General features: G+C 35.6%; 1 protein-coding gene across 3 annotated transcripts in view; it reads left to right on the top strand.

Annotated features, from left to right (window-relative positions):
- The window catches only part of LOC108698914 (connector enhancer of kinase suppressor of ras 2-like), a 306,790-nt gene that overhangs the window by 157,552 nt on the left and 126,248 nt on the right, over positions 1-22,990 (top strand). For all 3 annotated transcript variants that reach the window (XM_041572777.1, XM_041572776.1, XM_041572775.1), the window contains exon 5: positions 15,294-15,335. In XM_041572777.1, the coding sequence (XP_041428711.1) occupies positions 15,294-15,335 (42 nt within the window). The remainder of the gene's footprint in view (positions 1-15,293; positions 15,336-22,990) is intronic.

Genomic DNA, 22,990 nt, shown 5'->3' with positions numbered 1-22,990 from the left:
ATTCAAACTAACAAGTTTACACATTTGATTAATACTTATCACTCTTTAATACTAATTCACACTGATCATTCCACACACATTTGTTAAAGCATGCATTTAGTGTAAATTAATACTGGCTGAACAATACCACCAGCTTACTGTATTATGCTTATTCCCTAGAACTTTTCTCTATGGTAATAATATATTTTTCTCTATGGTAATGACCCTTTGTCTCCATGGCACCATGTTGGGGGAGTGCATTAACCTCTGTATAAGGTGCATGTTGAATACAAAAAGATGTGTTTGATGTCAGGGGCTTCATTTACTAATTGGAGGGAGAGTACACAGTTAGAATGCTAGCATCATTGGAACTGCTGGGAACTAGCACATAAATTCCGACTATGAATGAATAATGAATAAATCACGTGCAACTGCTACAGACTAGATGGGCACCAGGCAGGTGAAACATGGATGTAAATTTGGACGGTATATTTTTATACACTTTTTTTTTTACAAGATTTTAGTGAATGTGATGCAATTAGCCAAGAAGCCCTGTGTTGCAATAGCAAGAGAAACACACAGGACTCCCCTTCATCTATGTGCACTGGGCTTTGAACCTTTTAATATTAATAGGCACATAAGCTTATGATAACTTAATTACAATGTTTAGGTATGGAATCCATTATCTGGGAACCCATTTTCCAGAATGCTCCTAATTAAAGGGGAACTCCACAAAATAATAACTTAAGCTTTTTGAAAATAATTTTAAGCAACTTTGCAATATGCATCAATTGAAAAAATATGCAGACTTTTCATGATTTTTAATGTTTTCTGACAGTTCCCTAAGCCTAACCCCCTGCTTTTCTGCTGATCTTTCTGACTACTTTGCTGAGCTGACTGACTACTGTTACTTTGTATCAACAGCTAGCTGTCCTCAGCCAGCATCCTCCAAACCCCACAATTACCTGCACACATGATTTCAATAAGAAAAGGAACATCATAGTACAATGCATTGTGGGTTATGTAGTTCCTGCATGCTGTCTGTAAGCTGTGGAGAAGCTGTTACAATTTGTAACATCAGTGTTTAGTCCCTCCTTCCCTGCCAGAATTTCAGATGATGCAGAAAGAGAAGAACTGTTAAACAGCTGGATTTCAGCATAGAAAATGGCATCTATTCATACTTTTTGAAGAAACAGGCAACTGTGATGGGTATATTAGGGCTTTTTGTGTTATGTGGGGCTCTTTATCAAATTTTGGTTTGGAACCCGGAGTTCCCCTTTAAGGAAAGGCTGTCTCCTGTAGACTCCATTTCATAGAAATAATCCACATTTTTAAAAATGATTCCCTTTTCTCCTTAAGTACCTTGTACTTGATCCCAACAAATCAGCCTATTACGGTTATTTAATGTTTACATAATTTTCTAGTAGACTTTAGGTATGAAGATCCAAATTACGGAAACATCCATTATCTGGAAAACCCCAGGTCCCAAGCATTCTGGATAACAGGTCCCATTACTGTATTGCATGTAGGCACTTTCTGTGCCTGAAAAACCCTGTTTAAAAAAAACTAGCTTTTCTTGGACTGACAATTTATTGGTCCTTTGTTTTTTATATGGCAACCTTAATTAGTTCAACCCTTCTGTGGTTGTCAGAAATAGAAAGAATTTAAACAGCATGGTTCCTATAAACAGATCTGTTCCTTAAAGGCAGGCAGTCCTGGAGGGATCCCTTGTCCGTATACCTGTTAAAACTCAAACACCCATAGCTGAGTCATAGCAAAGGTTTACTACGGCCATCTTAGATTTCTAAGATGCATAATACATCATTACTGAAAATGTTTTTTATTAATCCTCACAAAATCAAGTAGAAACAGATCATTGGACACATGAATCAGACCTAGGATTTCTACACTTCTTTAACAAATTTTACCTTTGATACAGATGGCTATGTTGGAATACAATATGGAACTTAAAGAGTTAAACTACATGTACTGAGAAATCCACATCTGTTCTAAGACTTAGTGCTTATGGATTAATTTCTCAGCTGGAGGGATTCAGTGAAAACAATGTTCACAGTGGTAGAGAACCAGCCAGAGGAATGAAGTAGGGAAAAATCCTCACTGATGCAGGTATCAGGGGAGCATGGAAGCTTAGTATTTGCACTTCATGGACAACAATCTGTTAGATGTTTCCACAACATTCATTTTCTCTTTTCTACAATATTCAATTAGTGAGAGAGGTCGATTTTGCCTGGGGCTCATTTTTGAATATATTCCACCAACTTTAAAGTGAATGTGTTTACTAGCAGATAGCATCCCGTGTTAAATCCTTATTAGCATTTTCTTTAAGCATCTTAGAAAATACCAGATCAAGACTGACACGCGTAACATGTTTCATTGCAATCAACTGAAATTAACCAAAAGAATGCAACAAATATTATTTCACTTGACTCTCACAGTTGTACGCATGCTCAAGCTGGGAACCTCTTGTCCAATAATAATTAGTATGAACTATTCAACATAAAAATAATTGGGACAGTTAATGAATTACGATGTGGGTCATTTCAGCTCAGGTCAAAAACTCTATTTAAAATGTCCAATTACCAGTATACACCACTCCCCTTCAGTTGTGACTGCTTTGTCCACATAATTTTATTATGCATACATAATGCTGGTAATCTAGGCACAAGCCCTAATTGTTGAACATATGTTGAACAAGGGAGTATAATGCCCATTTAAATGTTTAAAGTTTAAAATTACAGTATAGCATTATACTAAGAACCTGGGTTGGTAATTACTTTACATGTAAGAAAAGGCAGAAAAAATCAGATGAAAGATCAAAAGCACAGGACAGAGACTCTTGTTAAAGTGTTTGTTCTTCTTAATATTAGCTTTATTTCCTACCACAGATTGAGCGGTTTCTTGCCCACATCATGCGGAAGTTTGAATGGAAATCTTGCTAGCAATCCACTTTCTGGAATCCTTAAGCGTTCTCAAGGATTCTCAAATTAATTTATCACAACAGTCTACTTTTCTTACAATGGGAGAAATATCTAAGCCATAGATAATAAATAGCCAAGAACCGTAAACAAAAGAAACAAGAGTTTTTGAAAAATAATTCTCACATTTTAATAAAATGGCCTCATCATACTGTGTAGACAGCAGTATTTTAAAACAATTTGCAACTGATTTTCAATTTTTACAATTAACATTTTGAATTACCATTTTTTACAGCATGCCAATCTAAAATTTTGAAACCTTTGTTTTGTGGTCCTCCCACAAATACAGGCCTCGCTTTCCAGATTTGCAAATACTACGTTAAGGGGCCTATTTATTAAGCCTGAAATTTTTCTGTTTGAGTTTTAAAGGGAAAAAATATGATTTTTTAAAGAAAAAAAATACATTTTTATCTATTTATCTAATTTCTTATGCTCCAAAGCTGCTAAAAATCCAAATCTGAAAATTTGTGGCTTTCGAGCAGCAATTTAAAAAAGTCATACAATTCGAATTATCCCACAATTTTATCCAGCTTTTTCCTGCATGTACAATTTTCATTCAGATTGTTTAGTAAATTTAGCCAAATAGTGGTTTGGAATTAGGTAACATTTTGATTTTTAAAATAATGAGATAAATTCAAGTTTTAATAAATACCCCCTAAATGTGCACTGAGATAAAATTGTTCATACAAAGGAATACTTTTTCAAATTGCTCATTTTTTCACATTAACAAATCATTAAATCCCCCCATAAACTATGTTAGCAACAAAGAAGCAGGCTTGTTAAAATAATATGAGCAATAAAAAAAAAATAAGAATAACAACATTGAAACCTTACAGTCAATTTGTGTTTAGAGGTCTGGTGCCCCTCCTAAATAACACAAAAACACATGTTCTCTCTGCCGTATCATTTTCATGAGTTGTTTACTCAATGATGTCTCAGCATGCTCATATGGAGAATAAGAACTCTGTCCTGATCACTGTTTTTTGACTTGATTCTTTTCCTAATAAAGTGTTCAATGATTATAGAGTAGAGGTCAGTCAGAAATGGGTTATTTTATTCATTTGAAACTGGATATTCAAGAATATCAGACCTGAAAACAGTGTATTATGTTATAAATAGTGAATCCAGCTGCAAAGTTTGCATCAAGGTCAACTCTTCAATGTATCATTTCTGCCAGTGATCTAAAGAAAGGCAAAAAGCTGGCTGTCGCTCTCACTTGGGTTCTAAATTGGGAAAATATTTATCATTGAATCAGTGGGAGGCAGATTTATCAAAGCTCAAATTTTTATATTCATCTGAGTCTTTTAAACTCCTTTAAATTCAAATATACTCAAAATTCGATTGGGGGGTTATTGAATAAAAAAAAATTGAATTTCTAAAATTTGCACAAATTCCAAAAAAAATCTGTCAGGAAGGCTACCAACATGTCCAAATTGTCCCTGGGCCTCTTCCATTGACTTATACATGAACTCGGCAGGCTTCAGGTGGCGAACAGTCTTACTTTGAGTTCTTAAAGAGCCACAATATGATAAATCTCGAAATTCGAATTCAAACTCAAATCAAGTTTGGCTAATTCCAATTTGAGAGTTTTGACCATAAAATTTGAATTAGAATTTCCAATTCGACCCTTAATAAATCCCCTTATTGTACCATTTATTCATATTCATGTAACTATTCAAGCTTCTTTGAAGAGATGCAGAGGTGAATCTGAAATGATGATCATTTGCCTTTGCTGACCCCCTTGTGAATATCAACCCAGTTTTGACAGCATCTCCTCATATTTTAGTCATTCCAATTATTAATTAATCTGCATGCCCCTGCACTTTTGCAGCTCAGGTATATTTTATATAAATATGTTACTACATAGCTCTGCTTAATCAAGGTGCGGTTTTACCAAGTGCACATAAAGAGGAAGCATTCTCCTTTTATGCCTTAAGCCAATTCTCCCACACAGTTAATACATTTCATGCATGATTTTCCACATGCATAACCTTACTATATAAATATTGAGACTCATGATGAGCCATATATATTATCTCAGTCCTCCTGTATTAATGACATCAATGGCAACTTCAAAGTCATTTGCTGTATTTTTTGTGATTCTTAAATGTGATGAAACAACTTTTCCAATCTGGAAGGGAAAATGTTAAATATTATGTCATTGCTTAATGGTATCCCAGTACCCCCTCCTGAACTCAAATGGTAATGTAAATGATAACCTTTGCTCTGTGTGTTTAATGTTGTGTAGCCAGCTTCAATTACTATTCTCCAAAGTTAACAGACCCCTACTGTGAGGGAAAACAAACTAGAACTCGCTGTAACACAATCCACATAGTTGAACCCAAGTCCCACTTTTAAGAGCTGTGCACTGTCTGGATCCTACATTCAGACTAAACTGGGCATGCTCACCAAATGGCACCAACTGGGATGTCATGTGATTTGACCCTCTGGAAATGCCTTTGTGGTTTGAAGAAAGACCTGTTCTGCATATACGACACGGCTGTTCCCTTTCTGGCCTACATAAATGGGCTGCCATTTTGTTATTTTTATACATATAGAAGATCACAGAGGCTGTCCAGCTGTAAATAAGTACAGCTGTACCACATGTTTCAGTGACTAGCAGTAGCAGTCAGTACCACAAAGTGCAGGATGGCACCTGTAATGTTGAAGTTGCCATGCTGCAATAAAGAGCAACATTCCCTAAAGAAGCTCTGTGTGCAGAGTCCGACTGAGGGGCCCAGGGCCCACTGGGGTGTTGTTTTAGCCCCCCCCCGTGCCATGCATGTGCACACTGTGTTTTTGGCATGACTGTAATAAGCCACACAGGATGTAGATCTGCGCCGGTGGGACCCACAAGAGACAAGGGCCCACCAGATTTTTTCCCGGTGTCCCGCCGGCCCAGTCTGACCCTGTCTGTTTGTGAGTCCTACCCTATGCCCACTGTCTCACCATACACTGACTGTTTGGTAGCATTTTGCCAACCTCCATGTGAGAGAATTGAACAGAATCCACACACAGGACAAGGAATTGTACTACAATATAAAGTGACTCTAGCAGTGCATAATGTAGGTATTTGGCTGCATTTAAATGATCCTGTATATCCCTATCATTCAGCCTTTATATTATCAGACTGAATTATTGCAATTTGGCCATCCAGGTGTGCAAGCCATAATATTATTATTCATTAATTGTACAGCATCAGCATATTCTACAGTGCTTTATAGCGATTATTTCTCAAGCCCATCAGTCTCTGCCCCAGTGGGGCTTACAACCTAAGGCCCTATCATATTCATGCATATATTATGGTTGATTTTATCAGGAGTCAGTTAACCTGCTTGTATGTCTTTGGAGTTTTAGCTATGGCTAAAACTGAAATTGTTTCATATTTATTAAACATAGTTAAAGTTGAAGAGAAGAGACCAAAGGACAGGAATCTAATGTATGCCACACTAGTAACAACTTGAGAATGTCACATTTATAGCCACTCACTAAGCTTAAACAGTACTACTAAACCCAACTTAATCACTTCTACTGCAACTACAAGGTTTTAGCTTATCATATCTTCTCATAGAGGATATCATCAACCAAATGGGACAGTTTTAAAATATATTACTGTAATGTTGCATATATGTATAGGTATAATATCTATTATCAAGAATGCTTGGGACCTGGGTTTTTCCAGATAAGGGATATTTCTGTAATTTAGATTAATATACCTTATGTCTGATCAAAATCAATTACACATTAATTAAACCCAATAGGATTGTTTTCCTCCAATAAGGATGAATTATATCTTAGTTGGCATCAAGTACAAGATACTGTTTTATTATTACAAAGAAAAAGGTAATCATTGTTAAAAATTAGAATTACTTGCTTGAAATGGACCCTATGCTGTCTTTCCATTATTCTGGATAATGGGTTTCTGGATAAGGGATACTATAACTGTGCCTTCTAAGAATTAATGTTTGAAAAAAAAAAAGAATCCCATATGGTTAATTACAACATAAATGATAAAGGGAAAACCAAACGTTATACAATGTTACAATAAGAAGGGAGTTAGGTTGGGCTATCCTCATGATTTTATATGAACTGGTAAATGTTAACCTGTTTTTTGGTGTGGCAGTTAAGGTTATACATTTAGATTTTGCAAAATGATTCTCAGGACATAGTGCTGCATAAAATAAAATATTAGCACAAAGCTGAAGGTGGGTTATATATAATACATATCCTGAATGGATTATGGTGTAGTCCTTTATTCTTTTTAACTTTTTTTAGTAATAGCTGATGGCATAGCAAATAAGATATTTGCAGATGTTAGCTATACAGGGTTATAAATGCCGAAGAGCATAATAATTCAGTGTAGAGGGGTTTTAGACAGATAGAAAGTAAAGTGGAAGATAAGGTTTTATATAGATAAATGTGAGGTTATGTACTTAGGCCATATAAATATCACTTCTGTTCTTCTATTTAATTATAAAGAAAGAAAGTAGTTGTTGCAAATGTGAGGGGAGGGGGCAGCATAGAAATCTATCCCTGTTCTCAATTAAAATAATAAAACTGTATTTCTACAGAACTATAAGGAACACAACTCCACAAATTCCACATCTAAAAAAGCTGAGGAACAGTTTGTAACATGTGTCACATGCAGCAAATTTCAGTGAGAATTGAGAAGTTTGTCATCTTCCCTTTCATTATACAAAAACAAATATTGCAGCATGGATTTGCTGCAATAGATTGGCCATTATTTATAATATTTGTTCATTCATGTTTTTGTGTCAGCACAGCAAGACATGGCATATCCCATTGTAATCGCTTCAGCCTTTCCTCTTATTCCACTGCAGGACTTAGCTGTTAATTAGGTCAAGATAGATCAGGCAAAATTATAGAAGGAAAGTGAAAAAAATCAGGCAAATGCAGGCTTGTTTAGGAAGAATTAAAAAACAGGAATTTGAATTTTAACGTGTGGCTTTACTTAATACTAAATAAATATATTCTACCTTTTAAATTCTGTCCTGCTAGTCCTTGTTTTCTTAGCCTTTAAAAATCTATCATATATTGCCTGAGATCAAATGACTAATAACATAAATTAAATTATTAAACTGACTTTATTGTATATATTTGTGCTTTATAAATGTGTATTACCATTACTGTTACCAGTTTAAAAGCATCTTTTAAGCCCAGGATATATCATAAGGGTCTTTTTTAAATTTGTGCTTAAAATGATATTCCCCAGAAAAACAAAAAGGTGTGGTAGTCAGTCACAGCTCTACCCTTATACAGGGAACAATATACAGCAGTTCTCTCTAAGGTCTGTCCAACCGTTAGCTGTCTACCCACAAGATTATTGGCTGGCATCCTACAATACAAAATGCCACTTTTTTTGGAAAAATTGCTACTAAAGGTTACCATTCATAGAGGTGTATACTGCTAGCGTAAACATCCAGTTGAAGGAACTACATCTCCCATTTCAAGCTCTGTTTGAGCTTTACACGCAGTCCTTTCCTTAAAGGGAAACTCCACAAAAACATAACTTAGGCTTTATGAAAAGTAAACACAATTTCAAGCAACTTTGCAATATACATCAATTAAAAAATATACAGACTTTTCATGATTGTTAATGGTTAGTAACAGTTCCCTAAGCCTAGCCCCTGCTCTCCTGCTGATCTTTCTGACTACTTTGCTGAGCTGGCTGACTACTGTTACTTTGTATCAACAGCCAGCTGTCCTTAGACTGCATCCTCCATACTACACAATTCCCTGCACACATGATTTCAATAAGAAAAGGAACATTACAGTGCAATGCATTGTGGGTTATGTAGTTCCTGCATGCTGTCTATAAGCTGGTGAGAGCAATTTCTTACATCAGTGTTCAGTCCCTCCTTCCCTGCCAGGATTTCAGATGATGCAGAAAGAGAAAAACTGTTAAACTGCTGGATTGCAGCATAGAAAATGCCATTTATTCATACTTTTTGAAGAAACAGGTAGCTGTGTTGGGTATATTATGTGTTTCTGTTTTTTGTGGGCCTCTTTATCAAATTTTGGTTTGGAAGAAGGAGTTCACCCTTAAAGGCAAGGGTCTGATGGACAAGAGTTGGGATACGCATGTAATAGTATACTTGATGTATTGCTACATATATGCAGCCACAAGTTTACTTACAGTAGGTTTAGTGACCGCTAGCAACAAAGCAGCAAACAATGCAAACAAATACTTTTTTTCATGTTACATTCTAATCCTCATAAAACATGTTTATAAATGACACTGTATCTTGAGCGACTTGCCAGTGAGGAGCAGCACATGGTAAGCAGCCTCACTGACTGTAAATGAAGAATCATATTCCGTAAAAGTTTATTCTTAAGAGTAACTGATGTATAATGGCCACTTACCATTTCCCATAGAGCCAGGTTTTGCTGTCCTGTGTATAAAACAAACTTTCTGTTTGTATTCTTTATTTCCATGTGTTAAGGGGGGTTAGGATTTGTATCTTACAACAGCTGAGCAACACCAATTGGAGAAATCTAATCTAAATGCTATCTGATTCCAAACCACCAAAAGATCAGCACTTTATTAAAATACAAATATGGAGCAGGTGTCGTGCACACGCAGACTGAGCAAGTGTTATTGCATGGAAAACAGCGTCCTTTCCAATTTAAATAGCTTTTGAGAATGAGTCAGTTTGGCAGATTGCAAGGATGAGGCAAGAAAGACTTGTGATCTGTTCAAGATAGTGTTTGAAGGAGCTTTGATATCCCTGGGCAACGTTATTTTATTCATATCATTCTGTATTTACCATGGGCATTTCACAAATTCAAAGCTGTGTATATGAACCTCATACACATTGGCTCACACACATTGCAATTATGATATATCTTTACATGACAGATGTACCACTGCAAACAGACCTCTGATCCCTGCTAGAATCTTAAAGGTTTAATATTAGTCACCAAATTAGCTCTTGCAACGCCTGCGGGGATACATTTTTAGCTACACAGATCAACAACATTTTCATAAGCCAGGAAAGACTTGCTTTTGCCCGAGTGTAAGCAAACCCAATATCTGCAGAAGGGAATACCCTGCCACAAATCATTTGCATCCAGAAAAGATAATTAGTAATGAGCACTGAGAATCTTCTCTGTGGGGTATCCCAATAGCCAACTCTGTGGCCAGATTTATGATGTCTTTTTTAATAAATAACCCCCTAAGTATTAGGGGAGGCTGGTTTGCAGAGACGTTATACTATATAATATCCATTGGATCAAGCTTAAAATTCACTGATTTTTTTGGTGTTAGATACTGACATCAGAAATTAAACCATTACTATCATAATATTGTTTTTGCATACTAACTATAATTTTGCCATAAAAATATTTGCAGATTCTTTTCAATTACCCATCTAAACCCCATGTTCCTCTATGAGAGTGCTGCTATTTTTGAGCTTCAGGAGTCTGTTATCATTAGAAACTCTAACTGACATGTTGAGAAGGGACACTCAAGTTGACAAAACAGGCTTAAAAATATACTGACACCAGAAATTAAACTCTTTTTTACATCTATCATAATATTGCCTTTGAAAACTACTTATAGATTTGCCCTAAAGTATTTGCCCAATGCTTTTACATTACCTGTCTGATGCCCCATGTTCCTGTATGAGGGGGCTGCCATATCTGTGCAGCAGGAGTCCGTTAGCATTAGAAACTTTAATTGACAGGCTTCAACAACTTAGATAAATAAACCTCTCAGCAAAACACAATCAACATGACCTATAGGTAACTTTGAGGGGCAGATTTATGAAAGGTCGAAGTGAAAATTAGAATTACAAAACTAGAATTTCGAGCAAGTTTTTGTGTACTTCGACTAGGGAATATCGAAATGTATCATGTACTGTGTCTTTAAAAATTCGACTTTAACCATTCGCCATCTAAAACCTGCCGAATTGCTGTTTTAGCCTAAAACCTATTTGGAGTCAATTGGTGGACTTTGAAAAATCTACGGTTTTTTGGAAAAACTTTGAATCAAATTCGATCGATTGCGCTGTTACTTCAATTCCTACGATTCGAATTCGAGTGAAAATTGCCCATTCACCTGAAAAAAGACATAGCTTTTTTTAATAAATGTCGGTTGGTTGGTTGGAAAACTCAATCAATTTGTACAATTCCAGGTTTTTTTCACCAAAAACTCGATCAATTTGCGTATTTGTTTTTCACCCCAACTACACTGATTCAAGTTTTTTTATTAAATTAGAAACCATTGGTTGTGAGCTCATTCGAGGTGTAGAAAAGGTCACAAAGCTCTAAAATTGGACCTTTCATAAATATGCCCTTTAATGTGATAATACTGTCAAATATTCACATTATTACATAATTGTTTATTAAAAAAAGGCACATTAACCCAGTAACACATTTTAAAAGTATTTGTGACCATATCCTAAATTTGCTTGCATAAAGCATATCAATTTGACATTTGCAATTTACAGCAAAAAAATAAAACAATATCATATGAGATGACAACAAGCAAGAAATGTATGTATTATCCCTGTGTCTTTGTGTTTCATTAAACTGAAAACACTTGAAGCCGATATGCAGTATTTATGTTAGAACTTTAAGATTTATTAGCTTTGAAGATCAAACCCCATTTTTTCTTGTGACAATATTATGCTCATCTCGGTTTATGGTTCAGTGCTGCTAATTAATTTCTTCAGCATTTTCTATTCACACTCTCTTCCCCAGACACTTGTTGTCGAAAATGAAGGCAGCCATGCTAGGCATACTACACAGACAGACAGACATAGATAGGGCACGCGGACAGTGACCTCTTTTTCTGCATAAGTATACAGATAGATTGACATATAGGTCACATTGTACGCCTACAACTAAAATCAATTTATTTACTAAACATTTAGCTCCCTTTCCATTGCATTTAAGGCAGTACTCGACAAACTTGTTCCATAACTGCATTGACTGATGTACATATAGTTGAAATGCTTAAGGGGTAGTTCAATACAGCAAATAGCATGTGACTCTGTGTGACCAAATAACAATGATCGATTCACATACAAATAGAACTGTTTTAACAGACTTTCCATGCTAGTGATTGATAAGAATGTGATTGAAATGACTGAGAGGCAGTGCAGCATAACATGAGTAAATCAATCTGAAATAATGTGAACAAGCAAATACACTTACACTTACACTTACAAGACCAGAGGAGCAATGTACGATGATCCTGGACACAAGTGCTAGAGTCCTAATGGGTACAAAATGTTGCTCCTCTCCGTGTCAAAATGCTGTCTGGGGGTTATTCTTTAGGCACAAGTGAGCTGTACATATGGATGCAAGCCACATTGGGAACCCTTAATAAAGGCGGTGGTAGTTTAGTTCCTCGGCATCACTAGGCACACAATTCATAACCGGAAGGTGGTGGTGGTTGATGCACAGATGCTGAGTAAGACTATAAGGAAGTGCAAGGAGTGTCTTTGGATATAAATACTGTTAATGAATGGTGGAAGTTCATGCAGTGCAGGTCAGACAGGGCCGAAGGGACACCGAGAAAAAACTGGTGGGTTGTGTTGACCCACTACCCTGTCAGAGGTGCTGCACCTTGTCCTTGTGAAATTCCATTACACAATTACTAATAAAGGAACTTGATAATGTTGTTCAACTCATCTTGTTAAGAAGAAAACAAAAATATGAAGGTGTGTTTGTCCAAGAAGACATTTTATGGGGCAAGAAGACTAAACATACAGAAATAAAGAAAGCTTCAGCTAGCTATATTTAACAAGTAGAAACACTGAGGGTTGTGGTCAGAAAATTTAGAAAATGATATTCTCGACAAATATTGAAAATGTATCTGACTGATGATTTTAAGATACATGAAATAACCTTCCAGTAGATGTGGCGTGAACAAAAAGAACTCATTGAAGGACTTTAAACTCACATGGGACAAATATAAAGCAATTTTAAGGTCCCAGGAAAAAATCCTAATGATATATTTAATGGACAGACTCTAATGTAGGTCACATGATAGCATACAGGATAGGACATATTAAACAAACTAGCCAATTTTTATATGCATTGCTGCTAAGTATTGTGCTTGGCTGTAAATGGAGACCATTTTGGAAAGGCACTTTTCATGTACATTTAACAAGGAGAGCAAACAGTGAAAAAAAGTAAAATATTGAGCAACATAATCATACAGTTATTAACATCACATTCTGATAACAGTTCATCCCAAATACAGTTTATCATTATTCAGTTTATCCCAAGCAACCTATGTCCTCTATTAGTTTTCAATGGGTAGCGAGAACAATGTGCAATATGTTTTAAAACGTAAGGTTAAGAGGGTAAAAGCTTGCATTCAATGAGTGCAATGTCTTCTAGCATAAAAACCTGGATCTCAAAGCATTTATCACAGTCTCCCCTACTGTGACATGTACCAGTCGTCTGAAGCACAACCAGGTGCTATTTAGGAAGGTCACTGAATCTATATTGGAAAGAGAAGGCCTAGCTCTGGAATTAATGGTGATGTTTGTTCAATACAAAATATAGATTCTGCTGTTGAGAGGAACAGTTTTTATTTTCTAAAGATGTAAGAATATATCCAGCAGATTATTATACAACCACATTTAAGTACATTCTCGTTTTACTGATGAATATTTCGAAAGGCTTGCAATGGGCAGTTGACTTGTAGAGGTCACAGATTACCCGTGCACTGACAATATTATTTCAGTATTTTATGTGCCATGGACACTTATGGGCTGGTTTCTCAAAAAATCGATTGCTGTTTTTTCTTGATTCGAGAAAAATGCAGAGAAAAAAACATGTATACCATGTCTGTTGGCTGCATTACATTAAAGGAAAAGGAAATTCCTCAAGTTTGCATTACAAATATAGAATCTTCCCATGACCACTTAGTCCTCATTTAATGCATAACTACACATGTGCCTCTCATGCAACCCCAATGCCATTGCCAGCATCTGCTAATTGGGCTTGAGCAAGCTCATATCATGGGACAGTTTGGGATGCTTCATGCTGAGGGTGTACGTAGGTTCTGATGGGGGTTGTCATCCATCTGTTAAGCAACTTAACTTAAGAAATAAGTTGGAGATGTAAGGAAGTATCCGACTAGTGGAAATCCAGTTTTGTCACCAGTATGGATCCATGCAGCTTACTGTTTTAATATTATTATAATCTTTAAAATGTAGAATTCTTTGCTTAAAATAAACTCTATGGGAGGTGACCTTCCCCTAATCCAGAGCCTACTGGATAAAGGGTTTCCAGAAAAGGGAGCAAGTTGACTGCAATAATCTTTATTGGGAAGCAGAGGTGTAACTCTGCTTCCCAATAAAGATTATTGCAGTCAACTTGCTGCCTTGGATTTGTTCCACAACTAACTGCATTATTGACACATTGATTTGGGATATCGAACACAGGATAACCCGTGGAATTTAAACCAACAAAAGACTTTTCGTGAGCCGCACTTATTCCTTTATTTGCAATTTCCAGAAAAGGGATCCCATACCTGTACAAGAAAATAAAGTCACAATAGAGAAGTTAAAGTAATTAGAGACTACATTTTCCTTAGTTCCTTTATAACATACAGAAGCTTGTCTGTATTTATCACCTTCTTTTTTTCTACATGACTTTATTTTTTTGCATTGACTTCTAATTAATCTTGGGAAGGTGATTATATATATTTCCCCCACAAAAACAGTTGTACATTTGTAAAATATTAAAGGAAAACTATACCCCCCAGATTAATACTTAAGCAACAGATCAAATAAAGTGGCATATTAATGAATTTTACTTAAAGTATATAAGCACATGAGTTAGTTTTACTTTGAGATACAATATTTACTGTGTTAATAACAAAGGTTAAACATTGCAGTGTTGATGTTACACTATTGGGAGGCATGTGCAATACATTTCTGTAACATACACAACGTAAAGCAATAAGTGATTGGTGCAGGACTGTTTAAGGGGCAGACTAATTGGAATTGACAGTTTACAGGCAGAACCATGGCAATATATACATCTGGTTAGTATTTTAAACCTCTTTAATTCACAAATAATAACATTCATAGAGGGGAAAAAGCAGTTTTTGGTACATTGGGAAAAAAATTTGATGTAAAATCCAGGAAAACATTACTTAAAATCACGGAAATGCACCCATTAAAATACATTATAAATTGGTGGGACCACAAATAAAAAATTTAAAATGTGGGAAACTTATAATCAGGGTACTTAAAATAGAAGTTTCACTGTATTATAAACCTTTAATGAACTGTTAGTTTATAACTTGTTTTTATTTTGTTTTCTCAACAGGATTGCACTGTGTATGAAACAGAAAACAAAATTCTTCATGTAGTAAGTAACTCATGTTCTTGTAATTTCATACAGTCCTATACTAAGAGACTGTTATAAATAAAATCTACATGTTTATGATTTTTCTTTTTTCTATAATTTAATATTTATCAAAGAACTCTAATTTTTAGAGTTTGCTATTTTGAAATAGTCAAAGATTAAAAGAGGAGAAAACCCTATTCACAACCCCAGGCTCCCCCTACTGTCCCTGCTCCCTCCCCGCACAACCCGTTACTGTCAAAATTGTCAATATCGTTGTGCTTGCCATATAAATGCAGAGCTGTACAGCAGGGTTAACAGGTGCCAGGGAAGGGGGTTGGGGAAGGGTTTAATTCTCGTTTTAAGACATAATTAGAAGAACATTGGATAATTCCATTTTAATTTCACACATGTTTAGTTTTCATAAATGTGCAAAGATGACATACATCATTTATTAACCAGTTAAGTAGTTTTCAGGCATTTGCATCAGACGTTTTGAAGCCAATAATCCATTTTATATTTTTGCAACCTACTACCCTTGTTAAACAAGCAAAAGGTTCATCGTTCAGTAACTAAACCTGCATTTTTTATTCTTTATCTTAAATTATTTTGAATCTGGTTTAAAGGGACTCATACATCAATGTAGCAAGATTAGGGGGCCGATTCATGAAGCTCGAGTGAAGGATTCGAATTAAAAAAACTTCGAATTTCGAAGTGTTTTTTGGGCTACTTCGACCATCGAATTGGCTACTTCGACCTTCGACTACGACTTCGAATCGAACGATTCGAACTAAAAATCGTTCGACTATTCGACCATTCGATAGTCGAAGTACTGTCTCTTTAAAAAAAACTTCGACCCCCTACTTCGGCAGCTAAAAGCTACCGAAGTCAATGTTAGCCTATGGGGAAGGTCCCCATAGGCTTGCCTATGTTTTTTTGATCGAAGGATATTCCTTCGATCTTTGGATTAAAATCCTTCGAATCGTTCGATTCGAAGGATTTAATCGCTCGATCGAAGGAATAATCCTTCGATCCGATCGTTCGATCGTAGGATTTGCGCTAAATTTTAGTTCCTAGTCGAATATCGAGGGTTAATTAACCCTCGATATTCGACCCTTCATACATCTGCCCCTAGATGTTCCCAGGGCACCCTTGTATTCATGTTCTTTGTACTTTGCACAAAGAATTATGTCTTGTGCCAAATATTATGCACAATTTTGTGCTCAGCTCTTGCAACTGTGTTAATATATGCCGCTCCTAGGAGACCGCTCAGCCTCCCCTCCTGTAACAGCTCCTGTCCATCTTCAGGGGTGCTCGGTCCGCAGCGTCCCCACCGCTTGATACAAACTATGCCAAAGGAAATGGACGGCACTCCACTTGAAGAGGAAAAGGTACTTTATTACAAGCTAAAAATAGGGATCAAAGGCCCTACGCGTTTCGGGATACAATCCCTTAATCATAGGCATATGCCTATGATTAAGGGATTGTATCCCGAAACGCGTAGGGCCTTTGATCCCTATTTTTAGCTTGTAATAAAGTACCTTTTCCTCTTCAAGTGGAGTGCCGTCCATTTCCTTTGGCATAGTTTGTGTTAATATATGAACCCTTAAATCCATATTTATAAGATTTATAGATATTTTAAACTAACGTTAAGGTGAAATGTGGAATTTTGTAGTTGCAGCTTTTTTGTATACTTTCTTTTTACCTGGCTCACCAATACAGACATTGCAACTAAAGGTGGGTATAGATGTAACAATTACGATCTTTCTTGGAAAACTCTTTCAAAGATAGATTGTTCGTTTCACCACACACATTTAAAGCTGACTATACAGGTAGAAACAATAGCATTCTACCTGCATCTGACAATTCAGCTCTAACAATGGCCGATGTTTGGGTACCTTCAAAGGCACCCGATCAAAATTTTCCATCCAGCCCGATCGATGAGCCGACCGATAGCCAAGTCTTCTGCCGATATTGTTTGGCTCTTTTCCCATCATAACGCCCCGAATATCGTACGAAAATTCATTTTGTACGATATTATCTGTGCGGTGCGTCTATGGCCACCGTTACTGCCGAATGTATTTTCTTTGCATCATCTTAACTTATGACATTTGTCTGTTTCAGACTGTGTATTAACTGTAAATTGGAGCCCGTTTTTTACGATTTATATTTCCTGAAACAGACATCTACATGCAATTTACATTGTAAACAGAAAGCCATTTTTTATATATATATATATATATATATATAGATATTTATATATATACACATTTAAAAATAATATATTGGACTTAAAAAGAAAAAGCTATTTGATGGTGCTGTGTCTGTAAAAAGGATGAACTTTCTGTGCACAACACTTGCTATGGCCTTTGTCTATTTCAGGAAATTTAAAATATAGTTATCTCTCTTAATATTTTATATATTTTCTCTCGCCCAAGGGATAAAAAGCAATGTCAGTTTTTAAATTATTACTGGCACTTCTGCCAGGAACTAAGCTAATGGCTCTCCTTAATAACTCTACTTCCAGTCAGATGGAATGCAGTGGATCTGCATATCTGACTACCTGTTCATTCACACACCATGATTCTACTGTTATATTACCAGCCACTTCCTGAATATTATGCTTAATTACATTCTAAAAAAAAAAACCTCCATAAAGGCTATTGCATCTCTAAATGACCTTGCCCAAGCTATGTCTTTAGGATACAAAACCATAGCTTGCTACAATACTGCACTTCAGTGATTAAAACTACAAATCCCCATTTTTCTGAATGGTGAAAACCATGTTTGAAATAATTTTCAAGCATTTTGGGAGGAAAGCAGTCTCTGCTGTGTATTCACTATTCTTGGTGAGGTTTATTGAAAAGCTACTGGCTATTGTGAACGTTTGGATAACATCAAAGATATTTGGATTAAAAACAAGGTTTTACTTGTATTTATTATATTGTATTCATTGTTTGATAACAAATGTCCTTCAAGCTGAATATGTTGTTTTTTTAATGACAATACTGAATGCCACCCACAAGAAAAAAAGTATGACCCCTGGAGGAAAAAGCCAAAATGTTAGTTTGCCAAACTGCAGGAGTGGGGGGAAAATTCACCATCGGCATTTTTAAGGCCACACGAAAATAATTTCCTTTAATGTCCTATATGTAGAGACCAGTGCCCCATTCCAATTGTCATAAGGAAAATTCATTTGAGTATCACCATACCCTTGTTTTCTCATTGCAGAAACATTAATTAACATTGTTTTATTTTGTTAAAGTTCCTTTACGTGTTTCTTATTTACAGCACTGTTCTAAATCATTGGTTTGCAACTGCTGCTCTCAAGTCTCACTAGCAGTGCACATTTTTAAGCATTCTTTCAGCGGCACTGCTGGGTCTGACATTAATCATCTGTTTACATGGCCCACCTGGGCTACGGAAACTTTGCTTTTATAAATGTATGTTGTTATAAATTCCATTATTTATATTCTACTGAACCAGCATTAATTGATTAGATTGTGTAGCCTCTGATGTGTATGGATATTTTTGTTATAAAGAGTGATAATGGAGTTTAATATGGATATTAGGACACTTGTATTTATACAAGTGTACAGCTTAGCATCAGTTTTATATCCTTAAATTACATTTATTTTCATATTTTTGGGATTCGGTACATTGCTGCTTAAGGGAACAGTAACATCAAAAAATTTAATTGTTTTAAAGTAATACAAATATAATGCAATGTTGCCCTGCACTAGTAAAACTGCTGTTTGCTTCAGAAACACTACTATTGTTTATATAAATAAGCTGCTGTGTAGCCATGGGGGCAGCCATTCAAATCAGAAAAGGCTCAGGTTACACAGCAGATAGCAGATAAGCTCTGTAGAACATAATGTTATCTGTTATCCACTATTTAACCTGTGCCATATAGCCTTTTTTCAATTTCTGCCATTGCTACTCAGCAGCTTGTTTATATGAAGCAAACAGATCTGTTTTACCAGTGCAGGTCAACAGTACATACAGTATTTCCATTACTTTACAACACTTTCATTTTTTGGTGTTACCGTTCCTTTAAAGTTTTGGAGAAAAGATCCCCCTATGGGTTTTGCAATATAAAATCCACATGTCATTAGGAAGTTCAGGAATGTCAATATTGCAGTTCTCCAACTGTGTAAACTACAATTCCCACCATACTACAACAGCTTCAGGCTGGGGAGGGAGGGAATTACATTTTACAATCACTCAGTTTAATTCAGTTTAGTTCAGTTTAGTTCAGATGAGTTTAATTCCAGCTATACATCAGCAACACATACTGTACCATATACACGATTAAGAGTTATAATGCTGGTTTATACAGGGACATATAGTTCATCAAGTGCTCAAAAAAGCCACAATGTTCTTTAGATGCTTAGCATTCTTGCATTATTAGCTAAAAAACCAAGTCCCTGGTTTTTAATAACATTTGAACATATTCTTCTTATGCTATACTATACATTTCAGTCACTCAAGTCCCTCTTTATTATCCAAGCAACTTTGTTAATAATGCATCCCGAGTAAAATGTACATTAACATTTAATTCATTCAGAAGCCATTTGCACATTCCCCTCCTGAGAAGCTTTAAACTTACATTTCAGGCTTTTTAAATATCACATTTCTAGCTATGGTTTGATATTTTTTAGACAAACCACTGCTGGAATTACAGTTTTGCATCTTATTCTTATCTTTTCAGTTCAGATGTTATAATAATTAATATATCATAGGAAATCATAATATATATCATATATAAAAAGGTGATATTTATTCCCTCAATTCTAAGGTCATTTTTAAATCACATACTGTAAGTACAGAATATACTGTAATAGTGTTAGTAAAATTATATCTGCAGAGGGCTTCTTTTCAGTGTTATGTATATGGACACTAAGGGGCAGATTTATCAAGGGTCAAATTTCAAAGTGATAAATACTTCGACATTCGACCATCGAATGGCTTTACTTTCGTCTTCGAAAATCTAAGTCTTTTTCATCGAATTTGACTATTTTGCGTTCAAAGTAAAATCGTTCGATCGAACGATGAAATCCTTTGAATCGAACGACTTGAAGGATTTCTTCCATCGATCGAACGATTTTTCTTCGACTTCAAAAAAACTGCTCTAGAAGGTCCCCTTAGGCTAACATAGCACTTCGGCAGGTTTCATTTGGCGAAGTATTTAAATCGAAGTTTTTTTAAAGAGACAGTACTTCGATTATCGAATGGTCGAATATTCAAACTATTTTACTTCTAATCGAATTCTAAGTCGTAGTATCCTATTCGATGGTCGAAGTATACAAAAAATTACTTCAAATTTTTTTACTTCGAAAATTCCCTCGAATTCACTTCAACCCTTGATAAATCTGCCCCTTAAAATAGTGGGACACATGTTTACCAACAAGAAACAGATAAGATAGGTCTCTGAACCTCTTTGGGATAGGGATAGTGCCTTGGACCTGGGATACGAGTATGGACATTGACACACTGCAGATTCTATTGTATGATATGCAAATATATGGTATGATGCATGTTATTTAATTCAAATGAAAAGTTATATATAATTTTAGGCCCTAAAATTGAAAGTCTACAGCACCCCTCTGAGATGCTACAACTTTGGAAATTATAGGTATTACCCCTGATAGATATTACTGAAGAAATCAGTCAACCTTCAAATGGAAACTAGGCCTTCATTATTTTATATTTATTTATTTATATTTATAGTCGCCCTAACACTTTTTCTGTATACACTTGGGGGCATACTTATTATGTGGTGTATATAATATGCCCCTTTATCATATTCCATTTATTGCCCACTAGGGGCCAAATCAAACTGTTATAGTGACATCATAGGTAACTGTATGAAGAACAATTTCCTCTTCCCTACTCTCTCATCTGGAAACTGACAGTCCACAATACAAAGATGTTTTCTTTCATAGCTTACTAAAGACAGTAATCATTTAATATTTAATTATTCTGTTATTGCATTATCTTGGTTCTTAGATTGTAGTTAAAATGTCGCTTTTTTTTCTTCAATGTACCGGGACTTCCTTTTAACACTGTAAATACAATGCAGTCTTTAAATAAAACCCTTAAGTTGTTGTCATGCTTTTTCTTATGTCACTATTACTCCAGGAGTATGGCTTCATTATAACTTGATTAGCTATGCCTCATTTACACATTGCGGAAACTAATTATTGACTGCAGTAATCTGAAAGTAAATTGCAGCCTCTCTCTGCTGATGCTCACAAATGTTTCCGAAAAATGCATTTGCATATTATGCCAATTCAGCTGAGCTTTATGTATCTAAATACTGGGGTGAGCTAGCTGTGATTGCTTGTTCAAACTAGGCAAAGCAGGACAGTTTAGAGAAAATCATAATAGGACTATGGCTGTTTTCCTCTTAGGGTGCTCCCACCAAAGCTTGGAATTGTTTTCTTGTGTAGATTCCAATAGCTTTAGAGAGAATGCAAGTAAAAACTGCTTTACATTAAAGAGCTACTTGCATCATTCACACACATTTATATCTGTGTAGCATAAGCTTTGCAATTTCTGTGGGTTATAAAGGGAAATGATTTGTAAATATTCTATACATTAAAGGGGTGGTTCATCACGTTTTAGTATGTTGTAAGCAACTTTTCAAATGATCTTCATTATTTTTTCATTTAATATGTTTTCAATTATTTGCCACCTTCTTCTGAATCTCTAACTCAAAAACCACACATATTAAAAATGGAAACCAATTGCAAATTGCATCAGAATAGCACTCATCATACTAAAAGTTAATTTAATGATGAATAACCCCTTTAAAAGAGCATTACTATACTAAAATGAACATAGCACTTTTTTAGAGATTTTAAACAAAATTTGCAGTTGGGTCCTATGCTTTTAGTAAAGGGCATGAGAAAAAAAAACAGGGGACACTGTGACTTATTTTGTTATTTTCCCTAAGGCTTGCCTAACTGAAATATTAAAAAGTTTACAGTTTTAGGCTCTTACACACTAGCCGTCTGTGGATAATTTCAAAGAGCTAGGACCACCCCTATCTCATAACATACAGAATAATGAGAGGTCCCATAATATATGCCAATTGACCATTTGCATTTCACACAATTTTAGGATATACTGGCCCTTAAAAAAACAGTAATTAATACTTAAATGTCCATGCCATAGATGTATAAGAAGGCTTCTTATTTTGATGTTAAAAAAACATAGACCAATAGTCTACAATAAACCAATATGTTTTGTGCTTCTGTACCAGCCCAAGGCAACCACAGCCCTTTAGCAGTAAAGATCTGTGTCTCCAAAGATGCCCCAGTAGCTCCACATCTTCTTTTCTGCTGATTCACTGCACATGCTCTGTGCTGCTGTCACTTACTGAGCTTAGGGACTGACTCAGAAAATATACAGAACACAAAGAAAATAAATGTCTCAATATAAGGCTGATTAGTAATTAAAGGGATACTGTCATGGGAAAAAAAAATTTTTTCCAAATGAATCAGTTAATAGTGCTGCTCCAGCACAATTCTGCACTGAAATCCATTTCTCAAAAGAGCAAACAGATTTTTTTATATTCAATTTTGAAATCTGACATGGGGCTAGACATATTGCCAATTTCCCAGCTGCCCCAAGTCATGTGACCTGTGCTCTAATAAACTTCAATCACTCTT

This window comes from Xenopus laevis, chromosome 8L (assembly GCF_017654675.1).
Source record: "Xenopus laevis strain J_2021 chromosome 8L, Xenopus_laevis_v10.1, whole genome shotgun sequence".
NCBI lineage: Eukaryota > Metazoa > Chordata > Amphibia > Anura > Pipidae > Xenopus > Xenopus laevis.
Note: the sequence above shows the minus strand (reverse complement) of the source record. Positions and strands in the feature narration are given on the sequence as shown.